General features: G+C 43.6%; 1 protein-coding gene across 1 annotated transcript in view; it reads right to left on the reverse strand.

Annotated features, from left to right (window-relative positions):
• The window catches only part of nfs1 (NFS1 cysteine desulfurase), a 30,697-nt gene that overhangs the window by 9,110 nt on the left and 743 nt on the right, over positions 1–20,844 (reverse strand). The window contains exons 2-7 of the mRNA XM_041204500.1: positions 20,527–20,600; positions 14,970–15,086; positions 11,514–11,597; positions 7,523–7,675; positions 6,100–6,193; positions 4,354–4,488 (exon numbers count right to left, since the gene is read on the reverse strand). Coding sequence (XP_041060434.1) covers positions 4,354–4,488; positions 6,100–6,193; positions 7,523–7,675; positions 11,514–11,597; positions 14,970–15,086; positions 20,527–20,600 — 657 coding nt within the window. The remainder of the gene's footprint in view (positions 1–4,353; positions 4,489–6,099; positions 6,194–7,522; positions 7,676–11,513; positions 11,598–14,969; positions 15,087–20,526; positions 20,601–20,844) is intronic.

Here is a 20,844-nt window from a genome sequence, read left to right on the forward strand (position 1 = left end):
ATAATTCATGAGATTGTGCCAAGAGCTAGCAAGTAAACAGGCTCCATTTTATTCCAACTCCAGCACCAAAACATATAACTATCAAACCCTCACAGCAACTTCATATATGCAAACTTTCTTTCTCTATTATCCCTGACTTTAAAACCCCATAAAATTCAGAATGTAGCTTCAAAACACCAAAAGCCACACCGTGCCTCACGTACACATTTCCTGCTCACCACATGTCAAATTGATATCACACCTGAGATTTCTATATCACTGTTTAAAAAAAAGTTATGAAGCAGCAAAGGAACTTTTCAGAAACAGGAGCCATCATATCTGCAGTCTATTAATTGACTTTAGCAATCACACTAAAAAAAATAGGATTCTTGGGTGCAGAACTTTAACAGTTGAAGAACAAGAAAAATAGATGTGGGAACAGAGCTGACGCCTGGGATTCAGACTATTACTCAAATGAAGGATTGGGCCAACAGTCTGTTGCTGGGTTGTAACTTCTAAGTAACTTTACATAATTCTGAATTAATTTGCATAGTGTTTGCTTAATGGCAGCTGGACTTTCTGGACTTATAAAGGGACAACTTCACCCTAGCATGTGTGCATTATGTTTCAGAGCTAAAAAACAACTTGCATTTGATGTTGTTCATCACCCCACGGACACCCTCAAGTAGCATACTAAAATGCCATGCATTGTTACAGAAGTAATGTAATTAAACATCAGGCACATTTGAGTATCAGTCTGAAACTGATGAGAAAACCTCAAAGTTCCCTGATCTAGAGATTGAACTCTGTGACCTCAGATTGCTAAAAAAAATAAGGACAATCAGGCTTCTGGCCTTAAAAAGAACAGTTTCATTACAGCTCTACGATGGTAGAATACTTATTGTGCATTACATTGTTTAAAGTACAGTCATTAAAAAAGTCTATTTTTGATGAGCAACAGGATGGGAGATGCAAATTGATGCACAAATAAGATTCAAAATAGGTTAGGCACAAAAGTGAACCTGGCCCCATAACCCGTGTGAAATTAAAACTCCTTACCATTCTCAAATATTGTCATTAGGCAAGGGCACTCTTGCTGGGAAAGCAAAATTGCTGTTGGACACCAATGATCCGGAGCAAACGTATCCGAATTAAGTGTTTGCAGCTCGAGGAACTTCAGATCAGATTTAAGGAACTGGAGTCTGAGCTGCAGACCATGTGCCACATCAGGGAGGGGGGGGAAAGTTACCTGGACGCTTTGCTCCAGGGGGCGATCACACTCCACAGGTTGGATAATTCAAATTTGGTCTGTGATCAGGGACAGGAGGGTGTGACTGCAGGTGAGGCAGGTACAGGGATCCAGGGAGTAGCGTTCAAAGAGCCTCTGCCCCTGCAATTTTCCAACAGGTACAAGTTTCTTGCTAGCTGTGTGGACGAGAGCAGGGACTGCAGGGAGGATGAGCAAACTGACCACGGCACCGTGACACCGTGATTCAAGTGGGGGGAGGAAATAGCAGCGTAGTATAATTAGGGGGTAGATACTATTCTCTGCAGCCGTGAGCATGAGTCCCAAAGGCTGCCCGGTGCCAGGGTCAAGGACATCTCCAAAGGGAGAGGAACTTGGAGTGGGAGGGGAGGAATCCAGTTGTAATCATCCACGTTGGTACCAACGACGTCGATAGGACTAGAAAAAAGAGGTTCTGCTGAAAGAATTTGGCCAGTTAGGAGCTAAATTAAAAAGCAGAACCTACAAGGTAATAACCTCAGGATTACTACCTGAACCACGGGCAATTCATAGTGTATTTGGGACTGTTTCCTAGAATATATTGTGGATCCAACCAGGGATCAGGCTATTTTGGACCTGGTAATGTGTAATGAGGCAGGTTTAATAAATGATCTGAGTAAAAGATCCCCTAGGAAGCAGTGATCGTAACATGATGGAATTTAACATTCAGTCTGAGTGAGAAACTTAGTTTGGAAACTGTGCTAAACTTAAATAAGGTTAATCACAAAGGAACGAGGGCAGAGTTGGCTGGAGTGGACTGGGAAAGGAGTTTAGCAGAAAAGACAGTTGATGAACAATGGCAGGCGTTTAAAAAAATAGTTCATGACTCACAAGAAAGATATAGTCCAGTGAGGAAGGAGGATTGTAGGAAGGGGGTAAATCAACCATGGCTAACCAAGGAAGTTAAGGATAGTATTAAAGTGAAAGAAAAAACATTCAATGTGGCAAAGATTAGTGGTATTCCAGGGGATTGGGAAAGTTTTAAAAATCAACAAAAGATGACCAAAGAAATAAAGAGGGAGAAAATAAACTTTGAATGTAAACTAGCAAGTAATATGAAAACAGACAGTAAGAGCTTCTTTAAGTATATAAAAAGGAAGAGAGAGGCCAAAGTGAACATAGGCCCCTTGGAGAATGAGGCTGGAGAAATAATAATGGGGAACCATGAAATGGCAGAGGAGTTGAATCAATATTTTGCATCAATCTTCACGGTAGGAGACACGTATAGCATGCCAAAAATACTAAATAATCATGGGCAAAAGGGCAGAGGAAATAAATACAATAACTATCACTAGGGAAAAAGTACTAGGGAAACTAATGGGGCTAAAGGCTATAAGTCACCTGGACCTGATGGGTTGCATCCTAGGATATTAAAGGAAATAGCTGCAGAAATAATGGAGGCATTGGTAGTAATATTCCAAGAATCCTTAGATTCTGGAATAGTCCCAGAGGATTGGAAAACTGCCAATGTAATCACCCTTATTCGTAAAGGGAGGGAGACAAAAACAGGTAGCTATAGGCCAGTTAGCTTAACAACTGTCATTGGGAAAATGTTAAGAGTCTACTATAAAGGATGCAATAACAGAGCATTCAGAAATGCATAATATAATCAAGCAGAGTCAGCGTGGCTTCATGAAGGGGAAATCATGCCTGAAATGTATTAGACTTTGGGGAGGTAGCAAGCAGGATAGGTAAAGGGGAGCCAATAGACGTCAATATATTTAGATTTCCAAAAGGCTTTTGATAAGGCTACTTAAGATAAGAGCCCCTGGTGTTGGGGGCAGTATATTAGCATGGGTAGAGGACTGGCTAACTAACAGAAGGCAGAGAGTTAGGATATGGGGTGGGGGGGGTGGGGAGTCATTTTCAGGATGGCAACGTGTAACTAGTTGAGTGCCACAGGGATCAGTGCTGGGGCCACAATTATTTACAATATATATTAATAACTTAGATGAGGGAAGTGAATATACTAATCGCCAAGTTTGCAGAAACACAAAAACAGGTTGGAAGGCAAGTGATGAGGATGACAGAGTCTACAGAGGGATATAGACAGGTTAAGTGAGTGGGCAAAAAACACGGCAGATGGAATAAAATGTGGGAAAATATGAGGTTATGCAGTTTGGCAGGAAGATTGGAGGAACTGAATATTAATTAAATGGAGGAAAACTGAAGAAAGATGCAGCACAGAGGGATTTGGGGGTCCTCGTGCATGAATCCCAAAAAGCTAGCATACAAGTTCAGCAGGTAATAGGGAAGGCAAATGGAATGTTGGCCTTTATTTCAAAGGGAATGGAATATAAAAATAGGGAAGTCTTGCTAAAACTATACAAGGCACTAGTTAGACCACACCTAGAACACTGCGAACAATTTTGGTCCTCTTAACTAAGGGGAGATATACAAGCATTAGAGGCAGTCCACAGAAGGTTCACTAGGTTGATCCAGGGGATTGAGGGATATTCTTATGAGGAGAGGTTGAGCCTGTACTCATTAGAGTTTAGAAGAATGAGAGGCGACCTTATTGAAACATAAGATTCTTAGGGGGCTTGACAGGGTAGATGCTGAGAGGTTGTTTCCCCTTGTGGGAGAGTCTAGGACCAGGGGGCATAATCTCAAAGTAAGGGGGAGCACCCATTTAAAACAGAGATGAGGAGGAATTTCTTCTCTCAGAGGGTAATCAATCTGTGGAATTCTTTTTCACAGAGGGATGTAGAGGCTGGGTCGTTAAGTATATTCAAGGGTGAGATGGACAGATTTTTAAACCAGTAAGGGAATCAAGGGTTATGGGGAAAAGGCAGAAAAGTGGAGTTGAGGATTATTTGTTCAACCATGATCTCATTGAATGGCGGAGCAGACTCATTGGGCCTAATAGCCGCCTACTTCTCCTACGTCTTATGGTCTTATGCCAACATTTTGAAATGTGATAAAATTAAATGTCAAAAAATACAAAAATAAATATAAATAATAGTTGCTTTAGTCTTTTATGTCTCTGCCTCCTTAGTCAGGTGAGACATGGCTTTAAGTTATTGTGACAGAGTTTTTGCAAAGGAAGAGGTGTAACTGAATTGAAGCGGGCAGGCTCAAGTATATACCTTTTGGTCCGTAGATTTTATGGCCACTGATAGACATCAGATCAATCTTCATTTTGTTCACATCAAGAGGAATTTTTCCAACAGCCTGTGCAGCATCCGTGTGGAAAAACACCTTGTTAGCATGGCACATGCGACCTACAAAAGACCAAAATAAGTGAAGGCCCACTAGCAGATGCAAGAGGTGAAAGAATGCCAATAGCAAACTTGGAGATTATATGGTTCAGCTTAATTGACAGCTCTCAAAGAAACTATTATTTCCTGGCATTCACCACCACCGCCCCCCAGCCCCGCACCCCCCCACTCCCACCCCCCTCCTTTGCTGAAGGCATCAACTCCTTGCTGCAGGGCAGTTTTAGAGGCCAGGAGTTCTCCAGTGACCATTGTTCACATGCAAGTCCGCACAGTGAGTCAACACAGCTGAGTTAGAGCCTGACCTTGTCCATTCTCTCAGCACGAATTACTAGGTTGCAATTAGGAGCAAGAATCACACTTGATTTTCTGCTCCCTAACTCAGATCTCCTAACATCAGGTCAAGAAAACTCTCAGGGAATACTTTATGTTTGACGCACAGCATATTGTGTTGAGAAAAAATGGCATTCTGCGCCCAGTTGCTCACTGCATGGATATCTATCAGGTTAGGTCTTCTTGTACCTGGGCTACTTCACTGGACCCCAGAGCAGCTCCATAAGTAAAGGGGCCAAGAGCTTCCTAAAGGTTAATCCTAATACAAATCTCTTGAGAATATCCTACCATCTAATTACATTGCTATTATCTTGCAGCAGTTTATAAATAACATATTAAAGAAAAGAAAATATTTGGAATCAGATACAAAGTTGGGAGAGATGCTCAGCTGACCTCAAACTGAAGGTGCTAGCCTTGGCTCAGTGGTAGCTCTCTGGCCTGAGTCAGAAGGTGGTGGGTTCAAGCCCGTTCCAGAGAGATAAACACAGTTCAGGCTGACACCAATGCAATACTAAGGGAGTGCTGCATTCTTGGAGGTGGTCTTTCAGATGAAATGTCAAAGGAAGAACAGAAAATGCTGGAAAAACTCAGCAGGTCCAGCAGCACCTATGGAGAGAGAAACAGAGTTAACGTTTCAAGTCAGTATGACCCTTCTTCAGAGCTCCGTTTTCTGTTTTTGTTTCAGATTTCTAGCATCCGCAGTATTTTGCTTTTATGTTAAAGGAAGGCCTGCCTGTTCTCTCAGGTGGACATGAAAGATTCCATGGGTATATTCTGAAGAGCAGTGGAGTTCTTCTTGGTGTCTTGGCCAATATTTATACTCCTCATTCAACTCCACAAAAGCAAGTTATCTGGTCATTACCACAATACTGTTTGTGGGAGCTTGCAAATCAGCTGCTGTGCTTCCCACTTTACAGCTGTGACTGCACTTCAAAAGTACATCAATTGCTATGAAGTGCTTTGGGATATCCTGAGGTCGTGAAAGGCACTAACCATATAAAATGGAAGCCCTTTCTGTCTTATAAACTCAAACTGTATGAAAAATAAACCAGCTAATATTGATGGATCAATGAGCTCATCCAGTGATTTGAGCCACACCAGCAAGAGAGATCCAAGACTTGGTTTATACAGAGTTAGCTGCAATGACACTACAATTGCTTTCTGTGACCAAAGTTATGGAGAGGAGGCAGCCAGGTTCATAATCCATACTTAATCCTCTCTGCTCAATATAATAATATGCAATTTAGTGTGGAAATTTTAGAACATTAATCCATGCTTACACACCTATCTCATCAATAGGCTGCTTTACCCCAATTTCATTGTTCACACTCATTATTGACACCAAACTAGTATCCGGTCGTATTGCCTCCTCTAGTTCCTAGTCAAGGAAGAAAAATCACAGTTAGCAACACCAAAACAAAAATGCTTTTTTTCTCAACACTACCCTCTAACAAACTGTGGCAAGTGATCTAATTAGCTTGAATTAAGGTCTACTCCTCGATCCATGAAGATGCATCAATTTTTAATCTAGCGCGAATGCAAGAAAACTGTCACTGAAAGAGATTCACATCAACAAGTCCTTTCTCATTTTAAAAAGTTAAAAAAGTTCTTTTAATTTTGACAGCTGTGGCTCAGTGGATAGAATTTTTGCCACTAAGTCTGAAGGTTGTGAGTTCAAGTCCTGCTCCAGGTCCTTGAGCATATAATCCAGGTTGTTATATTCCAGGAAGCCAGTCAGTGAATGACAGTACTGGAGCCTATCTTTACTCAGTCTAACATTTATTTAGAGAGTGAAACATTACAAGCTTTCACAACGCCTGAAACTGGGGGTAGTTGGGTTAGAATCTCAATTCGTTCAAATGGAACCTCAATAAATGCCCTCCACCTGCATATACTTAAACATAATTGATATACAATTAACATAGGATGACACTCCCGGTGCAACACTGAGGGAATACTGCAATACTGAGGGAGTGCTGCACTGTCAGAAGTGCCACCTTGAAGGGTGAAACATTAAACTGAGACCCCGCCTGCCCTCTTAGATGTAGGCAAAAAAAAATCTCACAGCACCATTTTGAAGAGCAGCAGGGGAGTACTCTCTGGCGTCTTGGCCAATATTTATCCCTCAACTAACCACAAAAACAGATCATCTGCCCATCTATTTCAATGATGTTTTTGGAGCCTGGTATGTTAATTGGCTGCTGGTTTCCCCTACATTATAAGTGATTGCACATCAAAAATAATTAACTGGCTGTTATGCAGTTTGGAAGATTTGGAGATCATAAGAAGTGCTATATAAGTACAAGGACACCCTTTCTTTATTCTTTAGCTACATCTCTGTTCTGTCTATAGGATAGAAGTTTCTCTTAATTGATGAAGACACTACACAGTATGGAGCACTTCCATATTTTCAGGCTTGTTCCTCACTGATAGCTGCAATAATTACAATTATTCTCAACTTTCTTAGATTAGGGAGCAGAAAAAAAACCATTCTTCCAATTGCTATCCAGCTTGAAAGTTCAGCTAAGGACAGAACAGAATTCCTCTTTCTTCCCTGGTTGGTTGAGATACTTACCAACATCCACAAAGACTGTGGGCAAGCAATAAGGTGCTGACAGGCACCTGTACTTTATATCAATCCACACACTTCAAGAGTCAACAATTACAGAAAAATCTGGGGTGAAATATTGGCAAAATGAAAACCTACCTTTAAATCTATAAGTCCACTTGTCTTCACTGGCAAATAGGTCACTTTAAAACCTTCAGTCTCAAGCATGCGGCATGAATCCAGTACACACTTGTGTTCTGTCTGGCTTGTGATGATATGCTTCTTCTTGGCTTTGTAAAACCTTGCAACACCCTGGAAACAACAAGAGGGTGACAAAAAATAACCTTAACTTCTGGAGCACAATATTTGATCAAAAATAGATTCAAAATAAGGAGATACACAAAATATAGCCACATTACACTTTTACAGCAATATTCCTGGGCTAAATTACAAAGACAGTTTTATTTTAAGACAGACAAGGAGGAATTTCTTTTCTCCGCGGTTAATGCATCTGTGGAATTCTTTACCGCAGAGGGCTGTAGAGGCTGGGTCGTTAACTATATTCAAGGCTGAGATAGACAGATTTTAAATCAGTAAAGGAATCAAGGGCTATATGGAAAAAGGCAGGAAAGTGGAGTTGAGGATTATCAGATCAGCCATGATCTCATTGAATGGCTGAGCAGACTCAATGGGTCGAATTGCCTACTTCTACTCCTACATCTTATGGTCTTATTCCCTTTAGTGTAGATTAAGGTTGATCTAATTGAGATGTTTAAAAATGATTACTGGGCTTTATAATTTCTCTCTATCTACCTTATTTCCTTTTGTGGAGGAATCCAGGTTCATGGGGACATTACCTTAAAATTAGAGTTAGGCTGTTCACAAGTAATGTCAGGAAACACAAAAAAAAAAATAGGTAGTGGAAATGCAGGACTCTCACCAAAAAGCTCTTGAGGCTGGGGTTCAATTTAAAATTTCAAAACTGAGATCGATCAATTGTTAGGAAGAGTATGAAGGATTATGGAACCAAATGTGGGTAGATGAGTTCAGATCAGATCAGCCATAATCTAGCTGAATATTGCAACAGGCTCAAAGGGCTGAATGGCTTTCCCCTGCTCCTTTTTAAAAAAAAAATGTCAGTTTAGCAGCACTTTGTGGGCCAGAAGGATGTGAGTTCTCGCTCTGCACTTTTTCATCTGACATCACAGAGGAGGTACCGCACCATCAAAAGTTCTGTTGTTTGCTGCATAAACCCTGACTGAGGTAGGATGACATCAAACATGTAACAAGATGACAGGGGGGATTAGTAATTTTCAAGGATGAAAGCATTAGGGTTGAAAGGCCTTCTTTATCCAGTCTTATCCTGTGGAAAGGATAAGCAAATCCAGTGGCCAGCATTCACCAGTAATACAAGCCCTTTGTCAAAATATTTGGTGATCACAGGCCTGTTTGTCATCCACCGGTACATCCTGAGATTATGAGTGGCATGACATAAATGCAAGTTCTCTCTTTCTCTCACTCAAATTCAACAATTCAGGCTGGTCTTCACTGAACTGCGAATTAATCATCAGCACCAGTCATATTTGATCCAAACCCAGGATGCATAACACATAAATGAAGTATAAAAATAACTTGATGTTTAAAAAGTTCAGAATCACATGAAAAATGCTACAAAAAATTTTCCTGCTGACGGATTTACACTTTCCATGTTCCTGCAGGAGACCTTAACAGTGTATTGGAGGGGCAGGGGCCTCTCAACAATTTCATATAAACCTCTCAACATTTTAACTAAAATAGCGCTAATGTTTAAACTAAAAAACAGTGGTGATTTACTGTCTCAAACATTTGTGGTCAAATGTGAAGTACTAGGGATAAGTTAAGCAATTGAATGCTGCACATCTGACCTCACTGGAATAAGATAGTGTCTATTGAGGTTTTAGTGATAAGGGTTAAAAAATTCTAACAGGCAAAGGACAGTACAGAAGGCGTGGTAAGTTTAAAACAACAGACTCAGATTAATACATTAGTGATTGTCTTTCAGAGAAGCTCACATAACATCAACAGGCTGATTAACCAACGCAGATCAAAGATTGATATTGTATCAATGCAAGGCTAGACATAAATTCACCTCGACACCAAACAGAAAGCTTACCCGCAGGAACTCATTTCTTGCTATCTTGACTCCATTCTCTCTCCCCTTGTCCAGTAACCCCCACCTACATCCGCGATTCCTCTGACATCAAATCAACAATTTCCAGTTCCCTGGCCCCAACCACCTCTCCACCATGGACGTCCAATCCCTCTATACCTCCATCCTCCACCAGGATGGTCTGAGGGCTCTCCACTTCTTCCTTGAACAGAGAGCTGAACAATCCCCATCCACTACTATTCTCCTCTGTCTGGCTGAACTTGTTCTCTCACTGAACAATTTCTCCTTAAACTCCTCCCACTTCCTCCAAATAAAAGGTGTGGCCATGGGTACCTGCATAGGCCCCAGTTTTGCCTGTCTCCTTATGGGGTATGTGGAACATTCCTTGTTCCAGTCCTACTCTGGCCTCTTCCCACAACTCTTTCTCTGGTACTGCTTCATGCTCTCATCTGGACCAGGAAAAATTTATTAATTTTGCTTCCAATTTCCACCCCCCATCATTTTCACATGGTCTCTGACTCTTCCCTTCCTTGACCTCTGTCTCAATTTCTGGTGATAGACTGTCCACCAATATTCATTACAAGCCTACCGATTCCCACAGCTGCCTTGACTACAGCTCCTCACACCCCGCTTCCTGTAAGGACTCCATCCCATTCTCTCAGTTCCTTCGCCTCCGTCGCATCTGTTCTGATGATGCCACTTTCAAAAACAATTCCTCTGACATGTCTTCCTTCACCGAAGTTTTCCACCCACAGTGGTTGACAGGGCCCTCAACCATGTCCAGCCCATCTCCCGCGCATCCGCCCTCACACCTTCTCTCCCTCCCAGAACCATGATAGGGTCCCCCTTATCTTCACTTATCACCTCACCAGCCTCCACATTCAAAGGATCATCCTCCACCATTTCCGCCAACTCCAGCATGATGCCACCATCAAACACATGTTTCCTTCACCCCCCACCCCCCCCGCGCTGCATTCCACAAGGATCATTCCCTCCAGGACACCCTGGTCCACTCCTCCATCACCCCCTGCACCTCAATCCCCTCCCACGGCACCTCCCCATGCAACCACAGAAGATGCAACACCTGCCCCTTTACTTCCCCTCTCCTCACCGTCCAAGGGCCCAAACACTCCTTTCAAATGAAGCAGCATTTCAGTTGCACTTCCCTCAATTTAGTCTACTGCATTCCCTGCTCCCAACGCGGTTTCCTCTACACTGGAGAAAGCAAACACAGACTGGGTGACTGCTTTGCGGAACACCTTCGATCTGTCCGCAAGCATGACCCAGACCTCCCTGTCGCTTGCCATTTCAACACTCCACCCTGCTCTCATGCCCACATGTCTGTCCTTGGCCTGCTGCAATGTTCCAGTGAAGCTCAATGCAAACTGGAGGCACAGCACCTCATCTTCTGACTAGGCACTTTACAGCTTTCCGGACTGAATATTGAGTTCAGCAACTTTAGATCATGAACGCTCTCCTCCATCCCCACCCCCTTTCCGATCCCCCCTTTTCCAATAATTTATATAGATTTTTCTTTTCCCACCTATTTCCATTATTTTTAAATGTATTTCCATTCATTGTTTTATGTCTACCTTTTAGCCTATTTCAATCCCTTCCCTCTACCCCACCCCCACTAGGGCTATCTGTACCTTGCTCGTTCTGCTTTCTACCCTTAATGTCACCTATTAGCACATTTCTTAGCTAATATCACTACTGTCAACACCTTTGTCCTTTTGTCTATGACATCTTTGGCAATCTCTTCTTTGCCTCTATCGATCACTGGCCCTTTATCCAGCTCTACTTGTCCCACCCCCCCCTTAAACCAACTTATATTTCACCTCTCTTCTATTTTTCCTTAGTTCTGTTGAAGAGTCATACGGACTCGAAATGTTAACTATGTTCCTCTCCGCAGATGCTGTCAGACCTGCTGAGTTTTTCCAGGTATTTTTATTTTGGATTTCCAGCATCCGCAGTTTTTTGCTTTTATTATAGAAAGCTTACCTTGATCGCCATGTTGTTTGACTCTGTAGCACCACTGGTGAAGATGATTTCTCTGTAGTCTGCGCCTATTAGATCAGCTATTTGCTGCAGTGAGAATTGATTTGGTCAAAAAATAAAATTACAAACACAGATTAAAGCGCACACACTAAGCTTACGTTCTTTTTACCTTCAACCTATTTTACATCCAATTAGTTCATAAGAACTGGGAGATCCTTAAAATGTACATTTTAGACAGCTCAGACTAAAAAGCATACATTGAATCTCAAATGACTTACTCAGGCAAAATACAGGCTCTTTCAACAAGACAGTTAACAGCAAAAGAATATAAACTTACAGCACAGGAGGCCATTTTACCCATCAAGCCTATGCTGGTTCTGCTTTGTCCCACAAGCTCTCTTTTTGTCCACAATCCTATATGTTGCTAATCCTTTTAAAATTATTGATTGAATCTGCTTATATTAGCTTTTCAGGTAGACTGTTCCAGATCCTGACAACTCAAAATGATCTCTCCTCTAGAGCTTTTTGCCAATAATTTTAAATCTATGGCCTCAGGTTATTAACCCACTCACCCGAGGGAAAGTTTTCTCTCCAACTAGACTGTGGGGGTTGTGGGGAACTGAACTAACAAGTTTAGAAAACAATGTGTGTTGAGGGGTTTAAAAGAAAAATCAAAGAAAAGAAATCACCGAGTTGTCATGGCAACTTTCCCAACTTCTGGTCCACAATTGCAAGGGCCAGGAAAGATCACCTGACCTCAGTTAATGCACAAACAGGAGACCAGGAAACAAGGAAATAAAACACTGGCTTCTCAAGTTTGAGACATCTAGAACCAGCCGCAGAACTAGTTTTTCCTGCCTGTAACTTCCTAGGGCACCTCAAAGGTCTCTAGTAAACACAGGAACATAAACAGGAGCAGGAGTACGCCTCATTGCCCCTTGAGCCTGTGACACCATTAAATAAGATCATGGCTGATCTTTTACCTCAACTCCACTTTTTCTGCCCTATCCCCATATCTCGAGTGTGCAGAATTCTATCTTAGGCAGTCACTCCAGTTCAATGGACCTCCGAGAAGGCTGATAAGTCCAAAGCGCAGACTCTGCTACTTGTGGAGTAGATGGTGCTTGAAGGGTTGGGCAGAGGTGTTTTGAGGTTTGTTCATGCTCTTTGATGCCTCAACTTCACCTCTGCGTGCTCCCAATGTAGCGTCTCAATGTATTTGGTGCCTTCCCAAATAAACCTCCATTTTGGTCGGTCACAAGCCAGGGTCTCCCATAAGTTGGCAGAGATGCTTGACCTCTTCAGGGATGCTTTGAGGACATCTCTAAAGTGTTTCCACTGCCCTCCCAGGAATTTCCAGCTATGGCTAAATTCCAAGTAGAACAGTTGTTTCAGGAGCCTGGCATACAAATAGCATGCCCTGCCCAGCGGGGCTGGTTTTGAGTGATTAGCACCTCGATGGTGGGTAGGTTGGCCTGGGAGAGGATGCTGCCGTTTAACCGCATTGCTTGCTATCGGACTTGGAGGATCTTGCGAAGGCATGGTTGGGGGTACTTTCCCAACGCTTTGCTGTAGATCGCCCAAGTCTCCCAAGCATATAGGAGCACAGGGATCACCGCTGCCTGGTAAACCACAACCTCAGTCTCAGACCGGAGATCCTGTCTTCAAATACTCCCTTCCTCAGTTAGCCAAAGGCTGAACCAGCATATTGGAAGTGATGATGAATTTCGTCATCTATATCGGCCTTCAGGAGGAGACCCAAGATATGGAAGATACCTTTTTGAAGAACTCCTCAGCTGAGACTCTGTCTTCAACTTGAATGTCCTCAACACCCCATCTTGGTGCTACCCCTGCCCGGAGCAAGGTTCAAAAAGCCATTCGACAGATGAAAAACAAGGTCTCCGGGGTAGATGAATCACTGGTGAAATTCTGAAACACAGCAGAGGTACATTCCTGGTACAGCTGCACATCATATCCCTCATCTGGGAAGAGGAGTACTGGGGACCTCAGGGACACTATGGTTGTGACTATATTCAAGAGAGACAAGGCTGATGCAAAAACTATATAGGAGTCTCCCTGCTGTCTTCCACAAAGAAGATCACTGCAAGGATCCTCCTCAATCACTTCCTCCCAGTGGCTGAAGAGCTCCTTCCAAAGTCACAGCGCAGCTTTTGCCTGAGAGGAGCCACAGACATGATCTTCACTGCGTAGTAAATTTAAGAAAAATGTAAAGAACAGCATCATGGCCTTTTATGACTTCACAAAAAACTCTGACTCTGTCAACCGCAAAGGCTTATAAGAGTATCCTCCTCACATTTGGCTGCCCTCAGAAATGTGTCACCATCGTCCACTATAACATGCAAGCTGTGATCCTCACCAACAAGTGAACCGCCATAGACGCAAGACTAGGGTCAAACAAGGCTATGTCATTGCACCAACTCTTTTCCCCATTTTTCTCACTGCGATACTGCCCCTCACTTCCAGCAAATTATTCTCAGGCACAAAGATAATCTACAGAACAGATGGGAACCTGTTTAACTACGTTACCTTCATCCCAAAGCCAAAATCATCCAACTTCATTGGGTGGATGATGCTTGTGCACGTACTCACTTAGAAACTGAGCTCCAGGTCATTGTTGACCTCTTCTCCAAAGCATTTTGGAAAATGGGCCTTTCACTTAACACCTGGAAAACTAAATTCACCTTCTAACCAGCTCCTAAAGCACGTCATCCCATTTTTGATTAAGATCACCAGCGACACCCTGCAAAATGAGAGCAATTTTCCATATCTTGGGAACCTCCTCTCAACGAAGGAAGGCACAGAAATCCAATCTTCAAAATGCTTCACAACTGAGCATAGAGTTTTCTGGATAGAGAATTCCAAAGATTTGCAACCTTCTCAGTAAAGAAATTACACCACCCCCCACATCAGTCAGAAATGGCCTTAATATGTTCTCTGATAAGCCCACTAAGTATTTTGTACGTTTTGGTGAGATCATCTATCATTCTACTGAATGCCAAAGAATATAGGTCTAGATACCCAATCTTTCCTTATTGCTAAAAATGAATTTACTAAGTCATTCTAAACAAGCAGAAAACACTAGAAATTAAATGGATTGATTAGCAAAATAACAGGTCTTACAGATGTGCTGGGGCATTTTGAAAGTTTTAATTATGAAGGCAGAAGGGGGTCAGAAGGCCAAGCAATGTTCTAAGATGAAGGTGGTAAATAGATAAAAGGGTCGGCAGCACTTGCTATCATGCAGGATCTGTCTTTAAAAAAAATCTTTCATCGCCCCAGGGAGACGAAGAGGTGAATCCTTGCAGGTCTTCTGCCAAAAATGAGGCCTGATTACTGATTGTACTTTGACTTTTCAGACAAATATTTATTAAAGTTGCAGAGCAGTTAGGATCAGGCAATTGTTTAGTGTTGGTTGAAGGTGTGAAAGCAAAGCCCTACCTTTCTTGCTTTCTCCACTGCTGCTTCACTCTCCCAGCCGTAAGCATGCGTTCTTGAATGAGGATTGCCAAAGGAGTTGACAAGGTAGGGAAGCATTGCGTCCAACACTCTAGGATCCTAGGGGTTAATTTAGGCTATTAAGCAAGGTGGCAACAAATAATATGTATTACACAAATATACAGTACACCTCACTGGTTTGGTGGTAGAACTTGCGAGGGCTTGTGTCCCATTCACCTTTTTCAGCACCATCAGTTGCTATATTTGCCAACGGAACAAATAACTGTGCTTCAAAAGTGCTTCATTGACAGTGAAGCATTTTGGGGATGTTCCAAGGATTCGACGCATACAAGTCTTTCGTTCTTACTGAAGTCCATAAATATTTAATGGAGTTCTCACCTACAAGCTATCATACTTTCAATACTATATGGAAATTCTATTTATATGGCATATTTAGCCTAATGAAATGTCTAAGGCAGTGCGCAGGAGCATTACCAAACAAAAATCTGTTACCGAGCCACATAAGGAGATATCATAGCAAAAGCTTCATCAACAGGTAGGTTTTAAAGAGCATCCTAAAAGAGAAGACAGGTAGAGACAAAAAGGGGTTTGGGGGGAATTAGGAGGATACAGACAGCTGAAGGAAAAGATGCCAATGGTAGGCTGATTAAAAGTGGGGTTGGTCAAGAGGCCAGAATTCAAGAAGCACAGAAATCTTCAAACATTATAGGGCTGCAAGAGATTACAGATATAATGAGAAGTGAAGCCAAAGAGGGTTTGAAAATGCTAAAACAAAAACAGAATTACCTGGAAAAACTCAGCACGTCTGGCAGCATTGGCGGAGAAGAAAAGAGTTGACGTTTCGAGTCCTCATGACCCTTCAACAGAACTAGGTGAATTCAAGGAGAGGGGTGAAATATAAGCTGGTTTAAGGTGGGGGGGTGGGGGGAGAGAAGTGGAGGGGGGGTCTGTGGTTGTAGGGACAAGCAAGCAGTGATAGGAGCAGATAATCAAAAGATGTCACAAACAATGGAACAAAGAAGTGTTGAAGGTGGTGATATTATCTAAACGAATGTGCTAATTAAGAATGGATGGTAGAGCACTCAAGGTATAGCTCTAGTGGGGGTGGGGGGGGCATAAAAGATTTAAAAATGGAAATAGGTGGGAAAAGAAAAATCTATATAAATTATTGGAAAAAACAAAAGGGGGATGAAACAGAAAGGGGGTGGGGATGGAGGAGGGAGTTCAAGACCTAAAGTTGTTGATATTGTCAATATTCAGTCCGGAAGGCTGTAAATTGCCTAGTCGGAAGATGAGGTGCTGTCCCTCCAGTTTGCGCTGGGCTTCACTGGAACAATGCAGCAAGCCAAGGGCAGACATGTGGGCAAGAGAGTAGGGTGGAGTGTTAAAATGGCAAGCGACAGGGAGGTTTGGGTCATTCTTGCGGACAGACTGCAGGTGTTCTGCAAAGCAGTCGCCCAGTTTACATTTGGTCTCTCCAATGTAGAGGAGACCACATTGGGAGCAACGAATGCAGTAGACAAAGTTGGGGGAAATGCAAGTGAAATGCTGCTTCACTTGAAAGGAGTGTTTGGGCCCTTGGACGGTGACGAGAGAGGAAGTGAAGGGGCAGGTGTTACATCTTTTGCATAGGCATGGGGAGGTGCCATAGGTGGGGGTTGAGGAGTAGGGGGTGATGGAGGAGTGGACCAGGGTGTCGCGGAGGGAATGATCCCTACGGAATACCGATAGTGGGGGTGAAGGGAAGACGTGTTTGGTGGTGGCATCATGCTGGAGTTGGCGGAAATGGCGGAGGATGATCCTTTGAATGCGGAGGCTGGTGGGGTGATAAGTGAGGACAAGGGAGACCCTATCATGTTTCTGGGAGGGAGGAGAAGGCGTGAGGGCGGATGTGCAGGAGATGGGCTGGACACGGTTGAGGGTCCTGTCAACGACCGTGGGTGGAAAACCTCGGTTAAGGAAGGAGGAGGAACTGTTTTTGAAGGTAGCATCATCAGAACAGATGCGACGGAGGCAAAGGAACTGAGAGAATGGGATGGAGTCCTTACAGGAAGCGGGGTGAGAGGAGCTGTAATTGAGCTAGTTGTGGGAGTCGGTAGGCTTGTAATGGATATTGTTGGACAGTCTATCACCAGAGATTGAGACAGAGAGGTCAAGGAAGGGAAGGGAAGTGTCCGAGATGGACCACGTGAAAATGATGGAGGGGTAGAGATTGGAAGCAAAATTAATAAATTTTTTTCAAGTCCCGACGAGAGCATGAAGCAACACCGAAGTAATCATTGATGTACTGGAGAAAGAGTTGTGGAAGGGGGCTGGAGTAGGACTGGAACAAGAAATGTTCCACATACCCCATAAAAAGAGACATGCATAGCTGGGGCCCATGCGGGTACCCATAGTCACACCTTTTATTTGGAGGAAGTGAGAGGAGTTGAAGGAGAAATTGTTCAGTGTGAGAACAAGTTCAGCCAGACGGAGGAGAGTAGTGGTGGATGGGGATTGTTCGGGCCTCTGTTCAAGGAAGAAGCTAAGGGCCCTCAGACCATCCTGGTGGGGGATGGAGGTGTAGAGGGATTGGACGTCCATGGTGAAGAGGAAGCATTTGGGGCCAGGGAACTGGAAATTGTAGATGTGACGTAAGGTGTCAGAGGAATCGCGGATGTAGGTGGGAAGGGACTGGACAAGGGGAGAGAGAAGGGAGTCAAGATAGCGAGAAATGAGTTCTGTGGGGCAGGAGCAAGCTGACATGATCGGTCTACCGGGACAGTTCTGTTTGTGGATTTTGGGTAGGAGGTAGAAGCGGGCCATCCGAGGTTGGGCGACTATCAGGTTGGAAGCTGTGGGAGGAGATGAGGTCAGTGACAGTCCTGGAAACAATGGCTTGATGTTCTGTGGTGGGGTCATGCTCCAGGGAGAGGTAGGAGGAAGTGTCTGCGAGTTGGCACTCAGCCTCTGCGAGGTAGAGGTCAGTGCGCCAGACTGCGGGTTTGATGACAATGTCAGGGTTGGACCTGAGAGAACGGAGTGCAGTAAGTTGAGAGAGAGAGAGAGAGAGAGAGATTAGAATGGGTGAGAGGAGCAGAGAAATTGAGACGACTAATGTCGCGCCGACAGTTCTCAACGAAAAGATCAAGAGAAGGTAAGAATCCAGAGGGAGGGGTCCAGGTGGAGGGAGAATATTGGAGGTGGGTAAAAGGATCCGTTGAACTGGGAGAGGACTCATGCCCAAAAAAAGTGAGCCCCGAGACAAAGACGGCGGAAGAAGAGTTCAGCATCGTGCCGAGCCGGAAATTCATTGAGATGAGGGCGTAAGGGTATGAAACTAAGTCCTTTGCTAAGGTATAGTGAATACATGGCTGGGGCTGGGATTGGAAGATGGGGTGGGGACAGAGGGACAGGCAGGGGTGGAGGGTCCTAGATGGGTGTTGGTGTCAATGAGTTGTTGGAGCTTGCGTTTCTTAGCACTTGAGAGAAAGAGAAAATGTTTCTTGTTGAGGTGTCGGATGAGACGAAAAATAAAATGAATCTGGGGGCACGCGCAGCTTTGAAAAAGGGTACGGCGGTGCTGCTGGAGGGAGGGGTCGAGTCTGTTCATATGGCGGCGCATGGCACTGAGTGTGGATCTCAGAATGTGACGGGAACAGCAGTCCGAGAAACGTTTTATGTCCCGGAGATACCTGTAATCCTGGATGGGGTCGAAACATGAGGGGTGGAATTTCAGTTGAAATCCACGTGGGGTAAGTCGGAGACAGTCAGTGAGAAAGGAGATATGGCTGTGAAAGCAGGTTTTAGTAAACACCTTGTCAAATACCAGGAGAGAAATGGAAAGCAATGAAGGCGAACAAGGCAAAAAGAGAGATACGGAAATCTTGTCGCAGAGACGAACAAAACTTCTTCAAGGTAGGCATTTCTTGAAAGAGGAGTGGCAGTCAATTAAACACAGATAAAAACAAAAAACTGCGGATGATGGAAATCCAAAACAAAAACAGAATTACCTGGAAAAACTCAGCAGGCCTGGCAGCATCGGCAGAGAAGAAAAGAGTTGACGTTTCGAGTCCTCATGACCCTTCAACAGAACTAGGTGAATTCAAGGAGAGGGGTGAAATATAAGCTGGTTTAAGGTGGGGGGGGGGGTGCAGGGGAAGTGGAATGGTTGTAGGGACAAGCAAGTAGTGATAGGAGCAGATAATCAAAAGATATCACAGACAAAAGAACACAGAGGTGTTGAAGTTGGTGATATTATCTAAACGAATATGCTAATTAAAAATGGATGGTAGAGCACTCAAGGTATAGCTCTAGTTGGGGTGGGGGGGCATAAAAGATTTAAAAATAATGGAAATAGGTAGAAAAAGGAAAATCTATATAAATTATTGGAAAAAACAAAAGGAAGGGGGATGAAACAGAAAGGGGGTGGGGTGGAGGAGGGAGTTCAAGATCTAAAGTTGTTGAATTCAATATTCAGTCCGGAAGGCTGTAAAGTGCCTAGTCGGAAGATGAGGTGCTGTTCCTCCAGTTTGTGTTGGGCTTCACTGGAACAATGCAGCAAGCCAAGGACAGACATGTGGGCAACAGATTGTTCCCTCCAGGACACCCTGGTCCACTCCTCCATCACCCCCTACTCCTCAACTCCCACCTATGGCACCTCCCCATGCCCAGGCAAAAGATGTAACACCTGCCCCTTCACTTCCTCTCTCCTCACCGTCCAAGGGCCCAAACACTCCTTTCAAGTGAAGCAGCATTTCACTTGCATTTCCCCCAACTTAGTCTACTGCGTTCGTTGCTCCCAATGCGGTTTCCTCTACATTGGAGAGACCAAACGTAAACTGGGTGACTGCTTTGCAGAACACCTGCGGTTTGTCCGCAAGAATGACCCAAACCTCCCTGTCGGTTGCCATTTTAACACTCCACCCTGCTCTCTTGCCCACATGTCTGCCCTTGGCTTGCTGCATTGTTCCAGTGAAGCCCAACGCAAACTGGAGGAACAGCACCTCATCTTCCGACTAGGCACTTTACAGCCTTCCAGACTGAATATTGAATTCAACAACTTTAGGTCTTGAACTCCTTCCTCCATCCCCACCCCCTTTCTGTTTCATCCCCCTTCCTTTTGTTTTTTCCAATAATTTATATAGATTTTTCTTTTCCCACCTATTTCCATTATTTTTAAATCTTTTATGCCCCTCCACCCCCAATAGAGCTATACCTTGAGTGCTCTACCATCCATTCTTAATTAGCACATTCGTTTAGATAATATCACCAACTTCAACACCTCTGTGTTCTTTTGTCTGTGATATCTTTTGATTATCTGCTCCTATCACTACTTACTTGTCCCTAAAACCACACCCCCCTCCACTTCTCTCCCCCCATCTTAAACCAGCTTATATTTCACCTCTCTCCTTGGATTCACCTAGTTCTGTTGAAGGGTCATGAGAACTTTGAAAATGCTATATCCCTGTGGCTAAATGGTCATCAATATCATTACAAAAGTTACTTTAAAAAGCTCCTTCTGAGTCTCAATGGATTAATTTGCATCAAACATCCCTACCATTGGAGTCGTAGCCTGGAAATCCAAGTACAGAGGGCGAATTTTATTTCCTAGACTTTTTAAAGACTTGGTATCTGGAGAAACAGAACAAATTTGAAAATTACATATGCTTCAGCAACTAAAGTCAACAGTGAAGCTTAGATGGTATCACAGAGTGCAATCCTCTTCTCAAGTGCAAGCACCTAGCCAAACCCCACCAACTCAGGGGTCCTACTGTTGTCCAGGGTTCAGCTAACTGAACAAACTAGAAAACAAAGCTGGGATCATCCTGGTCTCAACAGTTCCCAGAGTGACATTTGTTCACGGCTATTGAAACTC

Source organism: Carcharodon carcharias, chromosome 14 (assembly GCF_017639515.1).
Source record: "Carcharodon carcharias isolate sCarCar2 chromosome 14, sCarCar2.pri, whole genome shotgun sequence".
In the NCBI taxonomy this organism is placed as follows: domain Eukaryota; kingdom Metazoa; phylum Chordata; class Chondrichthyes; order Lamniformes; family Lamnidae; genus Carcharodon; species Carcharodon carcharias.